At 52.1% G+C, this 21,428-nt stretch overlaps 1 protein-coding gene across 4 annotated transcripts in view; it reads left to right on the top strand.

The window, feature by feature from the left end:
• Window positions 1-21,428, top strand: part of MYH11 (myosin heavy chain 11) — a 154,537-nt gene that overhangs the window by 99,212 nt on the left and 33,897 nt on the right. For all 4 annotated transcript variants that reach the window (XM_074381598.1, XM_039478276.2, XM_074381599.1 and 1 more), the window contains 13 exons: window positions 114-287; window positions 1,993-2,166; window positions 5,344-5,458; window positions 7,896-8,089; window positions 10,024-10,145; window positions 10,248-10,317; window positions 10,463-10,623; window positions 12,872-12,980; window positions 16,050-16,181; window positions 16,272-16,478; window positions 17,823-17,960; window positions 19,299-19,422; window positions 20,034-20,205. In XM_074381598.1, coding sequence (XP_074237699.1) covers window positions 114-287; window positions 1,993-2,166; window positions 5,344-5,458; window positions 7,896-8,089; window positions 10,024-10,145; window positions 10,248-10,317; window positions 10,463-10,623; window positions 12,872-12,980; window positions 16,050-16,181; window positions 16,272-16,478; window positions 17,823-17,960; window positions 19,299-19,422; window positions 20,034-20,205 — 1,892 coding nt within the window. The remainder of the gene's footprint in view (window positions 1-113; window positions 288-1,992; window positions 2,167-5,343; window positions 5,459-7,895; window positions 8,090-10,023; window positions 10,146-10,247; window positions 10,318-10,462; window positions 10,624-12,871; window positions 12,981-16,049; window positions 16,182-16,271; window positions 16,479-17,822; window positions 17,961-19,298; window positions 19,423-20,033; window positions 20,206-21,428) is intronic.

Raw genomic sequence — 21,428 nt, 5'->3', positions numbered from 1 at the left:
GGAGAGGATGTGGGCCAGCGATGGGGGCGCCATCGAGGGGAGCTTCTGTGAGGCCCCCTGTCTTCTGCCTTCATACCCAGATGCTCACGCCCCGCCCCCTGCCTTGTGCTCAGGTGAACTCCTTCGAGCAGCTGTGCATCAACTACACCAACGAGAAGCTGCAGCAGCTCTTCAACCACACCATGTTCATCCTGGAGCAGGAGGAGTACCAGCGCGAGGGCATCGAGTGGAACTTCATCGACTTCGGACTGGACCTGCAGCCCTGCATCGAGCTCATCGAGCGGCCGGTGAGGGGCCTGGGGGCATGCGCAGCCCCCATCACACCTTGCACACGTGTGTGGCCTCTGTGAAGCTGACATGGACCCCACAGCCTCCCCATGCTCATAGCATCCCCTCCCCCGCCACCCATCACCAGGTCCTGAAAGGCTGCAAGCTGAATCTTTGCGAACTAAGTTATAATTTCCATTAACCCACATTTTCATGTCAAAGGTATTTCCTTCCGTTTCTGCCTTCCTTCCATCCCCCTCTCCTTCCTTTTTCCTCCCCTACCCTCCTTCCCTTCTCTTCTCTGCCATTTTTTTTTTTAATTGCAGGGTCTGGCTCTGTTGCCCAGGCTGGAGTGCAGTGGTGCAGTCTCGCCTCACTGCAACCTCCACCTCCCAGGCTCAAGTGATCTCCTGCCTCAGCCTCCCAAGTAGCTAAGACTGCAGGCATGTACCACCATGCCCAGCTAACTTGTGTATTTTTCAGTATTGACAGGGTTTCGCTATGTTGTGCAGGCTGGTCTCGAACTCCTGACCTCAAGGGATCCTCTTTCTCGGCCTCCCAAAATGCTGGGATTACAGGCGTGAGCCACTGCACCTGGCCTCTCCCATTTCTTCATCCCCAAAAGCAGTAACATTTGTTTTGTTCACTAATGTATCCCAAACTTCCAGAACCATGGACATAGTAGGTAACCCATGAACACTTTTTGAGTGATTGCTAACCACCTGTGATGTGCTGGGCCCTCTTTAGGGCCTGGGTATGTAGCTGTGAATAGGATAAGCATGGTCCCTGTGCTCCTAAAGGAACAGACGACAAAATCAGACACACAAACAAAGCAACTAAAACCCCGGATGAGTGGTTTAGGGAGGTGCACTTTGGATAGCACAGTCAGAAAATGCTTCTCTGGGGCTGAATCCGAAAAGCGAAGACCATTGCAGCAGAGGGAATAGCGTATGCAGATTTGGTGGTGTTTCGACACCTTATTTAGATGACGTCAAACCACCACCAAATTTGCACACACTATTTCTCAGTCACAAAGAAATACTTCAAGGCCGTGCACGGGGGCTCACGCCTGTAATCCCAGCTTTTGGGGAGGCTGAGGCAGGAGGATCGCTTGAGCCCAGGAGTTTTGAGACCAGCCTGAGCAACACAGTGGATCCCCATCTCTACAAAAAATACAAGAAAATTAGCCAGGCATGGCGGTGCACGCCCACGGTCCCAGCTATTTGGGAGGCTGAGGTGGGAGGATTGCTTGAGCCCTGGAGGCAGAGGTTGCAGTGAGCCGAGATTGCACCACTGCATTCCGGCCTGGATGACACGGTGAGACTCTGTCTCCAAAACAACTTTTCTAACAGGAACCCTAGGTGAATTCAAGTAGAGCAACAAACTCATTTTCAAGAATTCTAAATTCTTCATGATGTTGTCTGTGTGTTGCCCACTAGGGGGCAGCAGGAAACAAGGCAGGGGTGATGCCTCCAAATCTACCCTCAAATCGCCCTGTGCCCAATGGACCAGTATCAGGGATGGAAGGCAGAATACAAAGTCTGCTCCCAGGACGTCCAGGCTGTTCTTTCTTTCTGTTTTCGTTGGAGACAGCGCATCTCTGCTCCGAGCAAATACAGTATCAGATCTCGGAAGCTGCCTGTACATTTTATAGCTGGCCAGCTGTTCATGGAATGCCCGAGGTTGGGCGTTCTCTCTAATTCAAGCCCTACCTGTCTCCCACAGAACAACCCCCCAGGTGTGCTGGCCCTGCTGGACGAGGAGTGCTGGTTCCCCAAAGCCACGGACAAGTCTTTCGTGGAGAAGCTGTGCACGGAGCAGGGCAACCACCCCAAGTTCCAGAAGCCCAAGCAGCTCAAGGACAAGACTGAGTTCTCCATCATCCATTATGCCGGGAAGGTACCAGCCGCGGGCCCAGGGGGCTCTGTCTCAGGGGAGCGCCGGTGGCTGCTCAGCACAGAGAGAGTCTAAGAGGGGCAGAGCCTTGGACTGCCTGGGAACTGCCAAGGCATCTGCTGCAAAGCAAATCCCAACCGAGTCCTGTTCGTGATTGGTCTACGCATCTGTAAGGCGTCAGCTGCAGCCCCTCTCATGTTTTCCAACCGTGATGTCCAGGCTGCTCTTTGCTTCTGTTTTTGTTGGAGACAGGGTCTCGCTCTGTCACCCAGGCTGGAGTGCAGTGGTGCGATCATAGCTCACTGTAGCCTCAACCTCCTGGGCTCAAGTGATCCTCCTGCCTCAGCCTCCTGAGGAGCTGGGACTACAGGTGTACACCACTGTGGCCAACTAAATTGTTTTATTTTAGATGGAGTTTTGCTCTTGTCACCTAGGCTGGAGTGCAGTGGCACAATCTCTGATCACCGCAACCTCTGCCTCCGGGTTCAAGCAATTCTCCTGCTTCAGCCTCCCATGTTGCTGGAATTGCAGGCACCTGCTGGCACACCCAGCTAATTTTTGTATTTTTAGTAGAGATGGGGCTTCACCATGTTGGCAGACTGGTCTCTAACTCCTAACCTCAAGTAATCCACCCGCCTTGACTTCCCTAAGTGCTGGAATTACAGGCATGAACCACTGCACCTGGCTAACCAGCTAAATTTTTTAGTTATGTCTAGAGATGGGGCCTTGCTATGTTGCCCAGGCTGGTCTTGAACTCCTGGGCTCAAGCGATCCTCCCACCTCGACTTCCTGAAGTGTTGGGATTACAGGCATGAGCCACTGCACCTAGCCTCAGCCTGCTCTTTCTTATATACACTCTCAATCCTTCCGGCTACAAGTTATACCCAACAGGTGGAGCCAACTGGGACGGGGTGACTAATAAATTCACACCCTGGCTTCAACAAAGTCTGCCTTGCCATGGCCGAGGGTTTGCTCTTGTCGGTCTGCTCTGGCCAGGAAAATTTGTGATAGTCATGTTCTTCATCATCATCATCATCATCATGCATAGGCCCTTGCCCTATGGCTCCCAGGGATCCTAGATGATGTACAAAAGGCATAGCTTTGTCTGGCTTGCAGAATTGTAATACTCTGTTGGCTCCTCAGTATCCCCACTGCATCATGGGAACACGTGGTGCTCTCTACTAGGCGCTGGAAGTGGAGTCCAATCTGGCTCACAGCTTGTTATTGTATATAAAGTTTTATTGGAACACAGACATGCCCATTTGTTTACGTAATGTCTGTGGCTGCTTTTGTACTACAGCAGCAGAATTGAGTAGCTGTGACAAAGACTGTGACTTGGGTGGGCGCAGTGGCTCATGCCTGTAATCCCAGCACCAAGCCAGGCGGATCACTTGAGGCCAGCAGTTTGAGACCAGCCTGGCCAACATGGGGAAACCCCTCTGCTAAAAATACAAAAAAAAAAAAAAGTAGCCAGGTGTGGTGGCACACGCCTGTAATCTCAGCTACCCAGGAGGCTGAGGCAAGAGAATGACTTGACCTAGGAAGGCAGAGGTTGCAGTGAGCTGAGATTGCACTGCTGCACTCCGGACTGGACAACGGAGGAAGACAGACAAACACGCACAGAGCACTGTGTGACTTGCCAAGCCAAAAATATCTACTATCTGGGCCTTGACCAAAATCCTAACTCCGAGCCTGTATTCGAGGGAGTGTATGTTCCTTTAAACAGATAGAAACAACACTTTTCCCTGCTTCCCTACTTTTTTTTTTTTTATTTTCAATCTTCTCTCAGATCAAGCCTAGCTATTATCCTGATAATCTACATCCCATAATAACCCAGCAGAGCTGTATCATCAGTTCCCTTCACTTAGTATTCACCGTCATAAAAATTAGGGCTTTGGGCACGGTCAGTGTTTGAGTTAGGAATGTAAAAAGCCCCGTGTCCGTTTTCTCTATATCCATAAAGCAGAATCTCTGAGTTACAAATTAGACTCCTTAGAGAGTGGGAAAGAGGATGCCATGCTTGCTTTCTTTATTTACTTATTTCTTTTGAGACGGAGTCTCACTCTGTTGCCCAGGCTGGAGTGCAGTGACACAATCTCAGCTCACTGTGACCTCCACCTCCCAGCTTGAAGCAGTTCTTCTGTCTTCGCCTCCCGAGTATCTGGGATTGCAAGCATACGCCACCATGCCTGGTTAGTTTTTTGTTTTTTGTGGGTTTTTTTGTATTTTTGGTAGAGACGGGGTTTCACCATGTTGGTCAGGCTGGTCTCAAACTCCTGACCTCAAATAATCCACCCACCTTGGCCTCCGAAAGCGCTAGGATTGTTGGCATGAGCCACCGTGCTCACCCACGATGCCTAACTTATAAAACCAGGATGATTGGGAAGATGAACGGAAATTTTTGCATGTCAGCAGGAGGGCATCTGCCATCGTGAAATCTCTTAATCGTGTGTAACTCACAGGCACTGTGCTGGCTTAGGGGCCCCTAAGCCTGCAGCCCCTCCCCTGTGGGAGCCACAGTCTCGTGGGAGAGATGAGACTCTCACAGACAAGCAGAGAGGTTGTTGCGTGGGGCGGCGTGCGGTGGCAACCACAGCAGCATTGCTAGAATAATGTGGAATCGAAACTAGGCTTTCCCTGACCTGGCGTGATGGCTCACGCCTGGAATCCCAGCACTTTGGGAGGCTGAAGTGGGCAAATCAGGAGGTCAGGCGTTTGAGACCAGCCTGACCAGCGGTGAAATCCTGTCTCTACTAAAAATACAAAAATTAGCTGAGTGTGGTGGCACATGCCTGTAATCCCAGCTACTTGGGAGGCTGAGGCAGGAGAATCTCTTGGACCCAGGAGGCGGAGGCTGCAGTGAGCTGAGATGGCACGACTGCACTCAAGTCTGAGCGACAGAGCCAGACTCCATCTCAAAAAAAATAAAAATAAAGAAAATTAAAAGAAAAGAAACGAGGCTTTCTCTGCAGTAGGTGTCACTGGCTGATTTCCTACCGCACGGCCTGGTCTGTTGGTCTCTGCATTGATGTTTGTGGAGTCCCATCGTGGTGACCATAAACATCCTTTCCTCTCTGACTTCAGAAGATCTGGAAGGGCAGTGGGAGGGCTGGGGTCCTAGCCTCGGTTTCGGAGTTTGTAGTTTCCCAAGGAATCGGACCAGCGGGGTGTCCTTGGCAGGTGGACTATAACGCCAATGCCTGGCTGACCAAGAACATGGACCCGCTGAATGACAATGTGACTTCTCTGCTCAACGCCTCCTCAGACAAGTTTGTGGCCGACCTGTGGAAGGACGGTAAGGGCTTCTCCACTCTGGAAGCTGCTTTGAGCTGGAGAATTGAACACCCAAGTGCCCTGACCCCCACACCCACCCCAGGGGGGACGCCTTTGCGTGGGGGCAGGGGAAGGAACAGCACTGGCACGTGGTGGTGATGTCTTGTTGAAGCTCTCAGTCCCTTCCTGAATGGTGGTCTCTGAGCCTCTCAATCCTCCATGGTCCCCAGGGGATGAGGTCTGAGGTCAGGGCTCAGGCAGTAGATGGGAGAAACAGCGTGCCAGGCACGGGGAGTTAGATGGCCCCGTCCAGAGTCAGAAGGGTTTGGCCGCATCTTGTCTCTGCCCACTCCTAGCTCTGTGGTCTTGGACAAGTCACTCAGTGTCCTTAAGTTCATTGTCCTCATTAGTAAAACCAGGAAATACAGTGAGAGTTGTCACGTCTCCTAGGGGCATTGTGAGGGTTAAATTAGACCAGCAGTGCTCAAACTCCAGCTTCCATCACGACCCCCTGGAGTGCTTTTTATTGGTTTTTTAGCTATCTATCTATCTATCTATTTTGAGATGGAATCTTGCTTTGTTGCCCGGGCTGGAGTGCAGTGGCACGATCTTTGCTCACTGCAGCCTCTGCCTCCTGGTTCCCGGGATCCTCCTGCCTCAGCCTCCCAGGTAGCTGGGATTATAAGCATACCCCACCACACCCAGCCAAGTTTTGTATTTTTAGTAGAGACAGAGTTTCGCCATGTTGACCAGGCTGGTCTCGATCTCCTGACCTCAGGTGATCTGTCCACTTTGGCCTCCCAAAGTGCTGGGATTACAGGCGTGAGCCACTGCACTCGGCGTGGTCTTCCCTTGTTTTAGGCATGCTAAAAAGGGCTCCGGGAAGGGCCTCCTGTGCCTCAACCATGTGCTAGGCTCTGGGTCTGGGGAGCAGCCTCGCACCCTGGGTCTGTGTCACCCCAGGACACGTAATAAAGCCTGCAGCCCCTCCCCTGCAGAAGCCCAGTCTTGTGGGAGAGAGGAGACTCACGAAGACCAGCAGAGAGATTGTTGCATGGGGCTGTGTGCAGTGGCTCACGCCTGTAATCCCAGCACCGTGGGAGGCCGAGGCGGGCGGATCATCTGAGGTCAGGAGTTCAAGACTAGCCTGGCCAACATGGAAAAATCCCGTCTCTACTGAAAATACAAAAACTAACCAGGTGTGATGGTGGGCACCTGTAACCCTAGCTACTGGGAGGCTGAGGCAGGAGAATCGCTTGAACCCAGGAGGTGGAGTTTGCAGTGAGCTGAGATAGAGCCACTGGACTCCAGCCTGGGTGACAGAGCAAGACTCTGTCTGGAAAAAATAAAACTAAAAATAAACGATAAAAATAACAGAAAAATTAGCTGAGTATGGTGATAAGCATTTGTAATCCCAGCTACTCGGGAGGACAAGGCAGGAGAAGCACTTGGATCTGAGAGGTGGAGGTTGCAGTGAGCCAAGATCATGCCGCTGCGCTTCCACCTGGCTGACAGAGTGAGACCCTGTCTCAATCAATCAGTCAATACAAAGACTGTTACACGGAATCTAACTGAGTTGGAGGTGAAGAAATGGGCTTGGCACATGCAGGACCTGCCGGGCTGGTCGAAAAAGAACGTTGGTGGCGGTGGTGATGGTGGCGGTGGTGATGATGATAAGACCTACTTTTTGTTGAGCACTTACTGATGTGCCAGGCTCCCGTCTTGGAGCGTGTGCTGTATCTTCTGCCTCAGAGTATTTCCTCCGTGGATACCTACATGGTGACCCACTCGTTTCTTTCTGGTTTCTGCTCAAATATCAACTTATCAGACAGACCCCAGCACACCACCTCCGCATCTAAGAGATCCCTCTCATCACTCTCTGCTTTACCCTATTTTTATTTTTCTAAACACACCTCGCCACCCAGGGTATTCCGTACTTAACGTCTGTGATCGCCGTCGGTCTCCTTCCCTGTGATATAAGTGGGTTGAGGGGGTCAGGTCTTTTTTTTTGTTCACGCCGGTGTCCCCAGGGCCTGGAGCACAGAAGGTCCTCAGTATTTGTTGGTGGATGAAGGGTTGGAGGCCGTCAGGGAAGAACTGCCTTAGGTGCCTTATTTCCTTATCCCTGCCCTAGAGGGGAGGTGGTGTTATTACCTCCCTTTTGTAGAAAGAGAAACTGAGGCACAGCATGGTGCCACGCCAACGCCACTCAGTGAGTGGACAGCAAGAGCAGGCTTGACTCCTGGGTCAGCACACCCCCTTCACTGGGAATTTGTTTTTTCTGCCACTCAGGCACTCTCAGGATTTCCCAAATAGACAATACTTGGGAAGGTGGCATTGGTGATAGAAGGAAAGATTGGAGCGGGCAGGTTGGTGGGGGGTGGGGTGGGTCTGGGCCTCTGGCCTGTTTGGGGGGGGGGTGGGCCAAAGGCTGATGCCACCCTGGCTGTGCCCCACAGTGGACCGCATCGTGGGGCTGGACCAGATGGCCAAGATGACAGAGAGCTCGCTGCCCAGCGCCTCCAAGACCAAGAAGGGCATGTTCCGCACAGTGGGGCAGCTGTACAAGGAGCAGCTGGGCAAGCTGATGACCACGCTGCGCAACACCACGCCCAACTTCGTGCGCTGTATCATCCCCAACCACGAGAAGAGGGTGAGGCTCGCCGCCCAGACCTGGGGCTCCCCCAGCCATGGCTGCCCCAACCGGCCACAGTGTCCCCCAGGCGCCCTCCACCCCCACCCACCCCGAGGACCCCATCTGCCATCAGGGGAAGGCACTCCCCATCCCTGGAGGCGAGGGAGGAAGGGAAGATGCCTCCAGAGACTTCAGCCGTGGGGCTGCTGTGCAGGGCATCCAGCCGCTCATTCATTCACTACCCCCGCAAGTGTTCACTGGGCTCCTCCCTGTGCTGGATGCTGGGGAGACAGTGTTAAGAGAAATGTCGTCCTTGCCTGTAGATTTCTCATAATCTGGTGCAGGTGTTCACAGCTCGGGGCGATTGTGTCCCCTCTGTGGACATGTCTAGAGACATTTTTGGTTGTCACACCCAGGAGGGGGCTGCTAGTCAGCATCTAGTGGGTAGAAGCCAGGGATGCGCTAAGCATTGTACAGGGCACAGGGCAGTCCCTCAACCCCCGGCAGAGAATCCCTACAAGATGCCAGTAGTGCTGAGGTTATGAGAGACCTGAGAAGAGACAGACACACAGCTGAAGATGGTGATGGAATGTGGTCAGTTACAAGAACACCAAAGAGCCAGGGCTCCTCCCGTAGCCTCAGGGCTCGGAGAAAGCTTCTTGGCCAACTTGAACTTTAAGAATGTGTGGCAGGCCCGCACAGTGGCTCACTCCTGTAATCCCGGCACTTTGTGGGCCAAGATGGGTGGATCGCCTGAGGTCAGAAGTTCAAGACCAGCCTGGCCAATATGGTAAAACCCCATCTCTACTAAAAATACAAAAAAATTAGGCAGGCGTGATGGCACAGCTATTCAGGAGGCTGAGGCAGGAGAATTGCTTGAACCTGGGAGACGGAGTTTGTAGTGAGCTGAGATTGCACCACAGTACTCCAGCTTGGGCAACAGAGCAAGACTTCATCTCAAAAAAAAAAAAAGAAAAGAAAGAAAATGCTAAATAGGTCATTTTATGAGTGTGTGATGGTGTGAGGTAGGGACTGGAGATGAGGCTGAATGGGCAGGCCGGGGCTAGATTGTGGTGCTCCTTGCCCTTTCTGGAGCTTGTCCTTCTCTCAATAGGGATGCAGTTGGGGGTGTTTAAGCAGGGCTATGTCATGGTCAGATTTGCATTTTAGGAAGTGAATGAGAAGGCTGGGCATAAGCGGGCTCATGGCTATATGAGGGGCTTATATAGGTTGAGGTGGGAAGATCGCTTGAGGCCAGTAGTTCAAGACTAGCCTGGACAACATGGCAAGACCCTATCTCTACAAAAACATTTTTTAGAATTAGCCAGGCGTGGTAGCACATGCCTGTGGTTGCAACTACTTGGGAGGCTGATTTGGGAGAATCACTTGAGCCCAGGAGTTTGAGGCTGCAGTGAGCCACTGTCACCCCACTGGACTCCAGCCTGGGTGATAGAGTGGGACCCTGTCTCAAAAAATAAAAAGGACAGAGGAAAGCGAATGAGGGGGTTGAGGGGAGAGCCACGACTGGAGGGGGACACCCAGGTGGTGGTTTCTGTGGTGTCCAGGCAGGAGAAGATCGTGGAGACAGTGGCGGGGGAGAGAAGTGGGGCAGTTGGGAGGGATTTGGGCTCTAGAAACAATCAAACTGCTGATGGATAGGAAGTGGGAGAGAGGAGAGGAGGTGATGAGGAGGAAGCCCCAGTTTCCGGCCAGGCAATGCCAGCGTCACCAAGTACCAGAGAGATCATGAGGCAGCCAGTGCCAAAGCAAAGAGATGGAAACCCTGAGGGGGCGCTGCTTTGCCCCTCGGCCCTCCGCTGAGCGCTCCCTGGGTGCTTCTCTTGGTACCCTGGTGGTCTGGCCCAGGTGGGTCATCCAGGCGTGAGGTCTGGGGCTCGGCGGCACCGCAGGTCCTGGCCCCAGGGACCCACTGCCCTCTTTGGCCTTTGCAGTCCGGCAAGCTGGACGCATTCCTGGTGCTGGAGCAGCTGCGGTGCAATGGCGTGCTGGAGGGCATCCGCATCTGCCGGCAGGGATTCCCCAACCGGATCGTCTTCCAGGAGTTCCGCCAACGGTGAGTGCCCAGGCCTGGCCCAGGTAGGGGAGGGGTGGGCGGGACTGGGCAGAGGCATGGAATCTGGAGGCACGCGAGGTGACTTCTGCTCTGTGTTTCAAGCTACGAGATCCTGGCGGCCAATGCCATCCCCAAAGGCTTCATGGACGGGAAGCAGGCCTGCATCCTCATGGTGAGCCCGCACGTCCACCCGAGACCTCCCAGCCTCTGGCCGCAAGCCACCTGCTGCTCTTGGCGGGACCGTTCTTAACCACACGTCACCACTGGCCAAATGCCAGCACGGAAATCAGGAGCACTTCTTTTCCCTCCTTCTGCAGATCAAAGCCCTGGAACTTGACCCCAACTTATACAGGATCGGGCAGAGCAAAATCTTCTTCCGAACCGGGGTCCTGGCCCACCTGGAGGAGGAGCGAGACTTGAAGATCACCGACGTCATCATGGCCTTCCAGGCGATGTGCCGTGGCTACTTGGCCAGAAAGTAAAGATGCTTTCCTATGTCCCGATACCTCGAGCGTGAACCACTAACGGGGCCTTTCCGTTCTGATTCCCCGATTCTAAGAGGCCACCTGTTTAAGATGCGTCCTTGATTGAATGACAGCCTTTTCTTGAGGCGGTAGAAATGGTTCTACCTTGAATAAATGTACCAGTTATGAGTGCCGGAAAGGCACGCGTTTTAGACCTGGGTTCTCATCCTGGCTCCCTGAGGTGTTGCTGATAAACCTTGGGCAAGTTACTCTACCTCTCTGAGCTTCAAGTTTTTGGCTAGAAACGGCGTCATCGTTTTGATCTCAGGGAGCTGTTTATGAGGTGTCACTGAGATGATGCACGGTGAGAGCTTAGAACAGCGCCTGGTTCTCAGGCTGGAAACGTTTGGTGCTGTCTTTCTGTCTGTCTGTCTGTCTGTCTTTCTCCCTCCCCTTCCCCTTCCCTCCTTCTTTCCTTTCCTTCCTTCGAGAGTCTCTCTCTGTCACCTAGGCTGGAGTGCAGTGGCGCAATCTTGACTCACAGCAGCCTCCGCCTCTTGGACTCAAGCGATTCTCGTGTCTCGGCCTCCCAAGTAGCTGGAATTACAGGCCCACAGTACCATACCAGGATAATTTTTTTCTTTTTAGTAGAGATGGGGTTTCTCCATGTTGGCCAGGCTGGTCTCAAACTCCTGGTCTCAAGTGATCCGCCCTCCTCAGCCTCCCAAACTGCTGGGATTACAGGCGTGAGCCACTGCACCTGGCCTAGAAATGTTAGAATTTGATAAAGTCTCGAGGAAAGAGGACTTGACCGTGTCTTGATCTCCAGGTCCCGGTGGGATTTTGAAGGCAGGGCTTTGGAGGGTGTGATGTCCCAGGGAAGTGCTCGGGTTCCTCAGTGAAAGTCACACCCAAGGGACTGCAGGAACAGATGGGGTCACCATCTGTGTTGTCACTGGGTAGAGACCACACCCTCCCCCGCAGGGCCCTGATGTGTCAGGTTGGTTCATTGACACGTGGACCCAAGAAGGTCAAGGCCAGATTTGGGAGCTCTTAGTCCTTCTGCAACAGACCTAACTTGACCAGTTTCGTTACTGAATTCCCTGTCGCTGTCCCTCCTGCTTCCAAGATAACTGGGGCAATTTTATTCTTAAAGTTTTCCCGTATCCAAGATGGCAGCCACGCAGGGAAGACAGAATTACATCCACTGTGCTACGGTTTCTCAGTGCAAGAGCCCTTAAATGAGAAGAATTCCGGATCAGGGTCACAGTTGGAGATTCCTAAAACAACCCGGGGGAGATCAGGTTTGGCAGGGCTGGGTGCAGTCACTGACATCTGTAATCCCAGCACTTTTGAGAGGCCGAGGCAGGAGGATTGCTTGAGCCCAGGAGTTTGAGACCAGCCTGGGCAACATGGCAAGAACCCTATCTCTACAAAAGAAAAAAAAAATTTTTTTTAATTAGCTGGACATGATAGCATGTGCCTGTAGTCCCAGCTATTTGGGAGGCTGAGGCAGGAGGATCACTTGAGCCCAGGAATTTGAGGCTGCAGTGAGCCATGATCACGCCACTGCATTCCAGCCTGGGCCACAGAGCTAGACCCTGTCTCTGAAAAAAAAAAAAAAAAAAAAAAAAAAAAAGAATAGGTTTGTCAGAAATAGCTGGTGTAGGCTGGGCTCAGTGACTCCCGCCTCTAATCCCAGCACTTTGGAAGGCCAAAGAGTGGATCACCTGAGGTCAGGAGTTCGAGACTCACCTGGCCAACATGTGAAACCCCATCTCTACTAAAATACAAAAATTAGTCAGGCGTGGTTGTGGGTGCCTCTAATCCCAGAGGCAGGAGAATCAATTGAACCCGGGAGGCAGAGGTTACGGTGAGCCAAGATCGTGCCACTGCACCCCAGTCTGGGCAACAAAGCCAAACTCCATCTAAAAAAAAAGAAAGAAAAAGAAACAGCTGGTGCATCTGGAGTGTATGGGAGCCCCTGAGGAGTGAGGCACATGGACGTGTTTTCCGAGTGGTGTTTGGATCACAGTTGTTCTGAGCATGCTGCAAGCCCTGGTCTTCCTTGCCCGCTGAGAACGGCTCTAGCCTGTAGACGCTTTAAGTTGTGAGCAACCAGACAATACATGTGTAACACAGGGTTTCTGGAAGAATCTGAGGACGTTCCTATGCAGGTTTGGGACACTGCGGGGCAGGGCTCTGTGGACAGCAGGATGAGGCTTCATGACTCCCTCCCCATCTTCTCTTCCCCCTCCTTAGGGCTTTTGCAAAGAGGCAACAGCAGCTGACAGCCATGAAGGTGATTCAGAGGAACTGCGCTGCCTACCTCAAGCTGCGGAACTGGCAGTGGTGGAGGCTTTTCACCAAGGTGAGTGCTGTGCCCCAGCCGCCCTCCCAGGGGCCCCCAGCCCTGGCTCTTCACTCCGGAGCCTCCAGATGCAGGCCAGGAGGTGCTCGCAAGTGGGTTCGGAACAGAGGGCTGCATCTCAGACCTTGTCCATTGGCGGTTCTCCGGCCCGAGGAAGCCCTGTCCTTTGGCACATGCGTTATAGCCGTGAGCTCAACACGGAGTGTTAATATTACCTTCACCACTGGAATCGCTCACGTGGCCCACTTACAGCCGCGGCCACTTCCTCCATAGCCGCTGGAAACCACTTAGCTGTTCTCCAGTTCTGTAATTTTGATGGCTCAAGAATGCTGCTGGGGGCAGCGGCTCGTGCCTCTAATCCCAGCACTTGGGGAGGCTGGGGCAGGTGGGTCTCTTGTAGTCTGGAGTTCGAGACCAGCCCAGTCAATGTGGTGAAACCCCGTTTCTACTATAAAAAAAAAAACACAAAAATTAGCCAGACATGGTGGCAGGCACCTGTAATTCCAGCTACTCAGCAGGCCGAGGCAGGAGAATGTCTTCAACCCAGGAGGCAGAGGTTGCATTGAGCTGAGATCATGCCTGCACTCCAGCCTGGGTGACAGATTGAGACTCTGTCTTTAAAAAGAAAAGAAGAATGTTTTATACGTGGAGTTAGAGAGCTGTCCAGCCTGTTGCATGTATCATACTGCAGTTGCTTGTTGCTTCTGGCGTTTTTTGAAACGGAGTCGCACTACGTTGCCCTGGCCAGTCTTGAACTCCCGGCCTCAAGCATCCGTCCTGCTTGCACCTCCCAAAGTGCTGGGATTGCAGGTGTGAGCCACCTCACCTGGCCAGTAGTGTATCTTTTCTGTTGCTGGGACAGTCAAGGCCTCTGGATTCAGCTGGTGCTTGTAGTGGCACTGGTTGCAGGGCACCCACGGCACAAACACATGCTCTGTCGTGATCGACTATGCGCCCTTGAGTGCATACACTGGGGCAAGGATTTTGCACCAAACAAATAGATACTGAGTACCTACTGTGTGCAAGGCACAGGACAGGTGCTGGGGTGCAGCTGTGAATGGGTACCATCGTCCCTGGCCTCTGTGAATGTTCTGGCTGAATGCGGGAGTAGATGATAAACAGATCATCGCAGACACAGATACGTGATGGCAGACGGTGACACTTGCATGAAGGAAGCTGCTGGAGTACGTAGCAGGGGCCGCCTTATTGCCAGGCATGGACGGGGGCTCATGCCTGTAATCCCAGCACTTCAGGAGGCCAAGGTGGGCAGATGAGGTCAGGAGAACCTGAGGTCAGGAGTTTGAGACCAGCCCAGCCACATGGCGAAACCCCATCTTTACTAAAAATTCAAAAATTAGCTGGGCATGGTGGTGCATGCCTGTAATCCCAGCTACTTAGGAGGCTGAGGTGGGAGAATCTCTTGAACCCGGGAGGTGGAGGTCACAGTGAGGTGAGATCGCACCACGGTACTCCAGCTGGGGCGACAGAGCAAGACTCCATCTCAAAAAAGAAAATAGTCTTAAAGAAAATCAAGAGTTAAGGGCATTTATTGTGGCCTTATTTACAATAGCAGAATTTCAGTCTCTAGTCCTAGCTGAATGATGAGTTCAGCAATGGTTCATCCATCAATGGAATGTTTTTTAGCTATTAAAAATGATGGCTTGGATACTGAATAGGTCTGCTAAAAAAAAAAAAATGATGGCTACCTAGCTGTCTAGCTGGACACTGGCATGTGCTTGTAGTCCCAGCTACTCTGGAGCTGGGGTGGGAGGATTGCTTGAGGCCAGGAGTTCAGGGCTGATTGTGTCACTGTACTCCAGCCTGAGTGACAGAACAAGACCATCCCTAAATAAATAAATTAAAAAGATGGCTATCTAAAGTTGTAAGAATGATGTAACAGCATAGAAACAGCATGGGATAATAAATACCTTAAAATTTTTTTAAACTTTATCTGTCACTCAGGCTGGAGTGTAGTGGCACAATCATGGCTCACTGCAGCTTCCACCTCCAGAGTTCAAGCGACCTTCCTATCTCAGCCCCCTCACTAGCTGGGACTCTAAGCATACACCACCATGCCTGGCTGCTTTTTTTGTAGAGATGGGGTCTCATGATGTTGTCCAGGCTGGTCTCAAACTCCTGGGCTCAAGCACCTGCCTCGGCCTGCCAAAGTGCTGGGATTGTAGGCATGCACCACGTGCCTGGCTATATCTTCTAATTTTAAATAGTAAAAACAGCCTCTGACACTAGGCAGTATGATCTTAAGTCTTTGGTTTTTTTTTTTTTTTTGGGACAGTCTTACTCTGTCGCCAGACTGGAGTGCAGTGGCGTGATCTCGGCTCACTGCAACCTCCACCTCCGTGGTTCAAGTGATTCACCTGCTTCAGCCTCCCAAGTAGCTGGGATTACAGGCACGCGCCACCACGCCCAGCTGATTTTTGTATTTTTAGTAGAGATGGGGTTTCACCATGTTGGCCAGGCTGGTCTCGATCTCCTGACCTCATTTGTGATCCACCCGCCTCGGCCTCCCAAAGTGCTGGGATGACAGGTGTGAGCCGTCGCACCCAGCCAAGCCTATTTTTTAAACATAGGAAAAGAGACAGGAAGAAAACGTGAACAGTGTTGACACTGGCTCTGATAGGGAGGTGGGATCTGAAAGACTTTTTTTCTCCCTTTTGTGCTTGGAAGGAAGCACACTTTTCGGCAGCAGTTCTCTCTTGGGATGGTTCTGACGCGGGGAAGACGAGACCTTGTCCTCCCTTTGCAGCTTGTCTGGTGCTCGAATCTAGAGTTCCCCAGTCTTGCCACTGTTGCTGTTTTGGGGTGAATAGTCCTCTGTGGAGGGGGCTGTCCTGTGCACTTCCAGTGTTTAGCAGCAACCCCGACAGCTGCCCGCTGGATGTCAGAGGCACCCCCCATGCCAGTCGTGACAACCAGCAGTGTCTCCAGACAATATCGCCCGGGTGGGGATCGGTGCAGCAACATCGTCCCTGGCACCACCGATCGAATTTATTACGACAGTGTATCCCTTTGCCACAAAAACAAATGACAGGCTGACCCATGTGTGTGCAGGTGAAGCCACTGCTGCAGGTGACCCGGCAGGAGGAGGAGATGCAGGCCAAGGAGGACGAACTGCAGAAGACCAAGGAGCGGCAGCAGAAGGCAGAGAATGAGCTTAAGGAGCTGGAGCAGAAGCACTCACAGGTACCTGTGTGGATGCGTGGCTGGGGCTGCCGGGGAGCGGGACTTGGCCCCGTGGGGCTCACTCGCCTCCTCCCCACCTGCTGCGTGCAGCTGGCCGAGGAGAAGAACCTGCTACAAGAACAGCTGCAGGCCGAGACAGAGCTGTACGCAGAGGCTGAGGAGATGCGAGTGCGGCTGGCAGCCAAGAAGCAGGAGCTGGAGGAGATCCTGCATGAGATGGAGGCCCGCCTGGAGGAGGAAGAAGACAGGGGCCAGCAGCTGCAGGCTGAAAGGAAGAAGATGGCCCAGCAGATGCTGGTAAGGCGTTGCAGGGGCAGCCTGTGGCGGGTAGCAAATCACTTGACCCTCACTGCCGGCCTGTGGAGGTGCATCCAGGGATATGTGTCCCTGCTGGGACAGATGATGAGACTGCAGCTTAGAGATGGTCGGTCATGTCATCAAGGCCACGCCGCTGGGGTTGGGACTTAAACACAGCGAGCCCACTCTGTTCTGCTGCCCTGACTTGGCATGTGCTAACCCCTTTTCTACTAACAGCAAGCCTAAGTGGAGGATAATTGTGTTAGTTAGCTATTGCTACGTAACAAAACATGCCAAACTCAGCAGATAGAAATAGTAAGTATTTATCATGCAGAAATTTGAGAGTGGCTTAGGTGGGTGGTTCAGGCTAAGGGTCTGGCCTGAGGTTGCAGTCAAGATGTTGGCTGGGGCTGCAGTCATCTGAAGGCTCAACTGGGGCTGGAAGACCCACTTCCATGTGGCTCGCTCACACAGCTGTTGGCAGGAGGCCTCAGTTCCTTACCATGAAGGCCTCTCCTCAAGGTGGCTCGAGTGTCCCTCCACCATGGTGGCAGAGTTCCCTCAGAAAGAGTGATCTGAGAGAGGGGAGAAAGGAAGCCACAATACCTTTTATACCCTGATCTCTGAAGTTACACTCCATCACTTCCTCCTGATTTTTTGTTGTTGTTGTTAGAAGCAAATCATTATGAGTAAAGTCTATCTCCAGTCTTGTGCAAAACAAAACGATAAACAACAAAAAAGAAGCAAATCCTTAAACCTAACCCGCACTCAAGGAAAGGAGAATTAGCGTCCACCTTTTTAGAGTAGCAAAGAATTTGTGGATAGATTTTAAAACCACCATGGTATCTAGTGTGCCCACTTTATAGATGAGAAGGTTGAGGTTCCATGAAACCAAGCAGCCTACCCAGGTCTTTTTGAGGTGGAGTCTTGCTCTGTTGCCCAGGCTGGAGTGCAGTGGTAAAATCTCAGCTCATTGCAACCTCTGCCTCCCAGGTTCAAGTGATTCTCCTACCTCAGCCTCCAGAGGAGCTGGGACCACAGGCACCTGCCACCACACCTGGCTAATTTTTTTGTATTTTTAGTAGAGATGGGGTTTCACCATGTTGGCCAGGCTTGTCTTGAACTCCTGACCTCAAGTGATCCTCTCCCCTCAGCCTCCCGAAGTGCTGGGATTACAAGTGTGAGCCACCCCACCCAGGCGCAGGCCTTTAATTTCTTCTTTTTAGGAGGCTACAGAATTCTGGGCATCATCAGGCCTAGCCCCTGTGCTCACTAGTCCTGAGATCACCACGAGAGTAAATTTGTTATCGTCAAAGCTGTTATTCTTTTCCCTCCACAACAAAGGACCTTGAAGAGCAGCTGGAGGAGGAGGAAGCTGCGAGGCAGAAGCTGCAACTTGAGAAGGTCACGGCCGAGGCCAAGATCAAGAAACTGGAGGATGAGATCCTGGTTATGGATGATCAAAACAACAAACTGTCAAAAGTGAGTAAGGGCCGGGTGTGGCGGCTGACGCCCAAATCCCAGCACCTGGGGAGACCAAAGTGGGCGGATCACTTGAGGCCAGGAGTTCGGTGGAGACTTCCCTGGCCAACAGGGTGAAACCCCTGTCTCTACTAAAAATATAAAAATTAGCCAGGCATGGTGGTGGATGCCTGTCATCCCAGCTACTCGGGAGACTGAGGCAGGAGAATCATTTGAACCTGGGAGGTGGAGGTTGCCGTGAGCCGAGATCATGCCAATGCACTGTAGCCTGAGCCACAGAGTGAGACTCCGTCTCAAGAAAAAAAAAAAAAGAGTGGAATCAAGCTTCTGTGTTGAAAACAACAGGCTCACCAGAATCGGGGGGATTTGGGGGATTTGGGTCTTTCCGTTCTCAAAGCAGAAAAGCCCTTTGCAAACCAGGACAAGCTGGTCACCCTAGTAAGTGGTCCATGAAGGGTCTTGCTTTGAGTTCTTTGAGTTAGATGTCAGCTTGGCCCGTACTGTGAACTAGGCTGTTAGATGCAGGTATACATGGTGAAGGAGGACCCTGCCGTCATGGGGCTTATAATCTAGTGAGATGGCAAATAACTACCATTTACCATGGTGATCAGGGCTCTGAAGGAAATGTTGACCATCTTATAAGATTGCAGCAGGCTGGGTGTGGTGGCTCATGCCTATAATCCCAGCACCGTGGGAGTCTTTAACAGGTGGATTACCTGAGGTCAGGAGTTTGAGACCAGCCTGGCCAACATGGTGAAACCCCATCACTACTGAAAATACAAAAAATTAGCTGGGTGTGGTGGTCTGTGCCTGTAATCCCAGCTACTCGGGGGGCTGAGGCAGGAGAATCACTTGAACCTGGGAAGCGGTGGTTGCAGTGAGCTGAGGTCGCACCACTGCACTCAGTCTCAAAAAAAAAAAAAAAGTGAGTATGGCAATGGGGGATAGAGGAAGGGTATTCAGGGAAGGCTTCCTGGAGGTGACATTTAAGCAGAAACCCGGAGAGGGAGAAGCAGTTAGAGGGGCATAGAAGAGCATCTCAGCTGGTTGGCCCACTGTGCAAAGGCTCTGGGGTAGGAAAGAGCTGGCCAGTGGCAGGAATGGAAGGAGGGCACCTTTAGCTGAACATACAGTGTGAGGGACAGACTGGCACGAGATGAGAAATGGCCAGATTTTGGAAATTGTTGGGAGACTTCTCTTTACCATTTAAAACTCTAGTTGCATTTGGCTATAATGTGGGCTTTTCTTTCAACTCTTTATATGGAAATTAATAAAACTGAAACATAGATTCTAGAGAAAAGAAAAACACTGAAGACATTTTTTTCTTTCCCCAAAAAGGAGCGAAAACTCCTTGAAGAGAGAATCAGTGATTTAACGACGAATCTTGCAGAAGAGGAAGAAAAGGCCAAGAATCTTACCAAACTGAAAAACAAGCATGAATCCATGATTTCAGAACTGGAAGGTAAACCAGCTACCCAAAGAGGTTTTGAATGGGGCTTGTTTTTATTTTATTTTTTTAGAGATAGGATCTTGCTCTGTTGCCCAGGCTGGAATGCACGTGGTACAGTCGTGACTCACTACAGCCTCAAACTCCTAAGCTCAAGCAATCCTCCTGCCTCAGCCTCCTGAGTAGCTGGGACTACAGACATGCATCACCACACCCAGCTAATTTTTTTATTTTTTATTTTTTGTAGAGACAGGGTTTCACTATTATGCCCAGGCTGGTCTCGAACTCCTGGGCTCCTGCAGTCCTCCCGCCTCGGCCTCCCAAAGTGCTGGCATTACAGACATGAGCCACTATACCTGGCCTTGAATGGGGGTATTTTTAAAAGCAGTTATCCCATGAGTGACAACTCTATCTCGCCTCTCAAAATCACCCTCAGTCAACACACACACTAATAATATGATAAAAGGTGACATTCATCAGGAGATAATGGTCCAGGCTGTGGCTATGATGGCTACCGATGAGGGGATGTGTGAATGTCCTCTCTGTAAAATGCCTGAGCAGGAAGGCTCATTTCCAGGCATCTCTCCGGGGCCTCCCCCTTCTGAAGAGCACCCTGGTTTTTACAGTGCGGCTAAAGAAGGAGGAGAAGAGCCGGCAGGAGCTGGAGAAGCTGAAACGGAAGCTGGAAGGTGATGCCAGCGACTACCACGAGCAGATCGCCGACCTCCAGGCACAGATCGCAGAGCTCAAGATGCAGCTGGCCAAGAAGGAGGAGGAGCTGCAGGCGGCCCTGGCCAGGTAGCGGGGCTGGCAAGGGGCATTTGCCCTGTGTTCACGTGTCCCGTGGGCCCCTGCTCATTCACAGTGGCTGCCTTGGTCCAGGTGGCCCCAGGCCCGTGGCATGAACTTGTTTCCCAGCCCAGTCCTCCCATGAGCCTCCCTGACCCCGTTCAGTCCCGCAGCTCTTCACCTTCAATTTCTTCTCTTCCCTACAAACACATAGTCTCTTTGCAGTCGATCTCGGCCTCCCACGGTGCTGCCGATGCCTCTTCCACATCCAGGCTCTTCCCGTCTAGACCCCAGTTGCTAAGGGGTCAATTTCCAGTTTCCATTGGCGTTTCAAATGCCCCTGTCTAAGGAGGGAATGACCTCCCTTCCCCAGCTCCTCCCTGTAAGGGGCCAGTGTTGTGTGAACGCCAGTCTCTTCCATTGCTTCTGCTGACCCCCAGCGAGCAGTGGCCTTCAGGTTCTGCCAGTCCTTCTACATGCGCCCCATCCCTTCCCTCTGTTGTTCACTCTTCCTGGCTCTTAGCTGGCTTTATACTAATGGTGATACTGCAGCAGCCACAATGAATGATTATTTACCTGCTCACTCTGTGCTAAGCTCTTTTCCAGCAATACCTTTGCAGACACCTGGCCAGGTGTACTGCTGGTATCTTTGTCTGAGGAGGAAGCTGAGCCCCCTAGGGGTAATGGAACAGGTATAATGTCACTGCTTCTAGGAGGGAGAGCTGGAATTTAAGCCTCAAAGCTTTTTTTTTTTTTTTTTTTTTTTTTTGAGACAGAGTGTCGCTCGTTACCCAGGCTGGAGTGCAATGGCGCGATCTCGGCTCACCGCAACCTCCGCCTCCTGGGTTCAAGCAATTCTCCTGCCTCAGCCTCCTGAGTAGCTGGGACTACAGGCACGCGCCACCATGCCCAGCTAATTTTTTGTATTTTTTAGTAGAGACGGGGTTTCACCATGTTGACCAGGATGGTCTCGATCTCTCAACCTCGTGATCTACCCGCCTCGGCCTCCCAAAGTGCTGGGATTACAGGCTTGAGCCACCGCGCCCGGCCTTAGCCTCAAAGCTTTTTGATTGATCCCCTGGCTTGGCTCTTTTCTCTTCTGATTTGTGCTGCATCGACAGTGCTGGGGTGATAAGGAGAAAACATTCCTCTGGGGCACCAACCTGCTCAAAAAACTTAGCTGGCTGGATGCAGTGGCTCATGCCTGTAGCCTCAGTACTTTGGGAAGCCAG

This window comes from Saimiri boliviensis, chromosome 12, assembly GCF_048565385.1.
Source record: "Saimiri boliviensis isolate mSaiBol1 chromosome 12, mSaiBol1.pri, whole genome shotgun sequence".
NCBI lineage: Eukaryota > Metazoa > Chordata > Mammalia > Primates > Cebidae > Saimiri > Saimiri boliviensis.
This window is presented reverse-complemented; position numbering and strand designations above follow the sequence as displayed.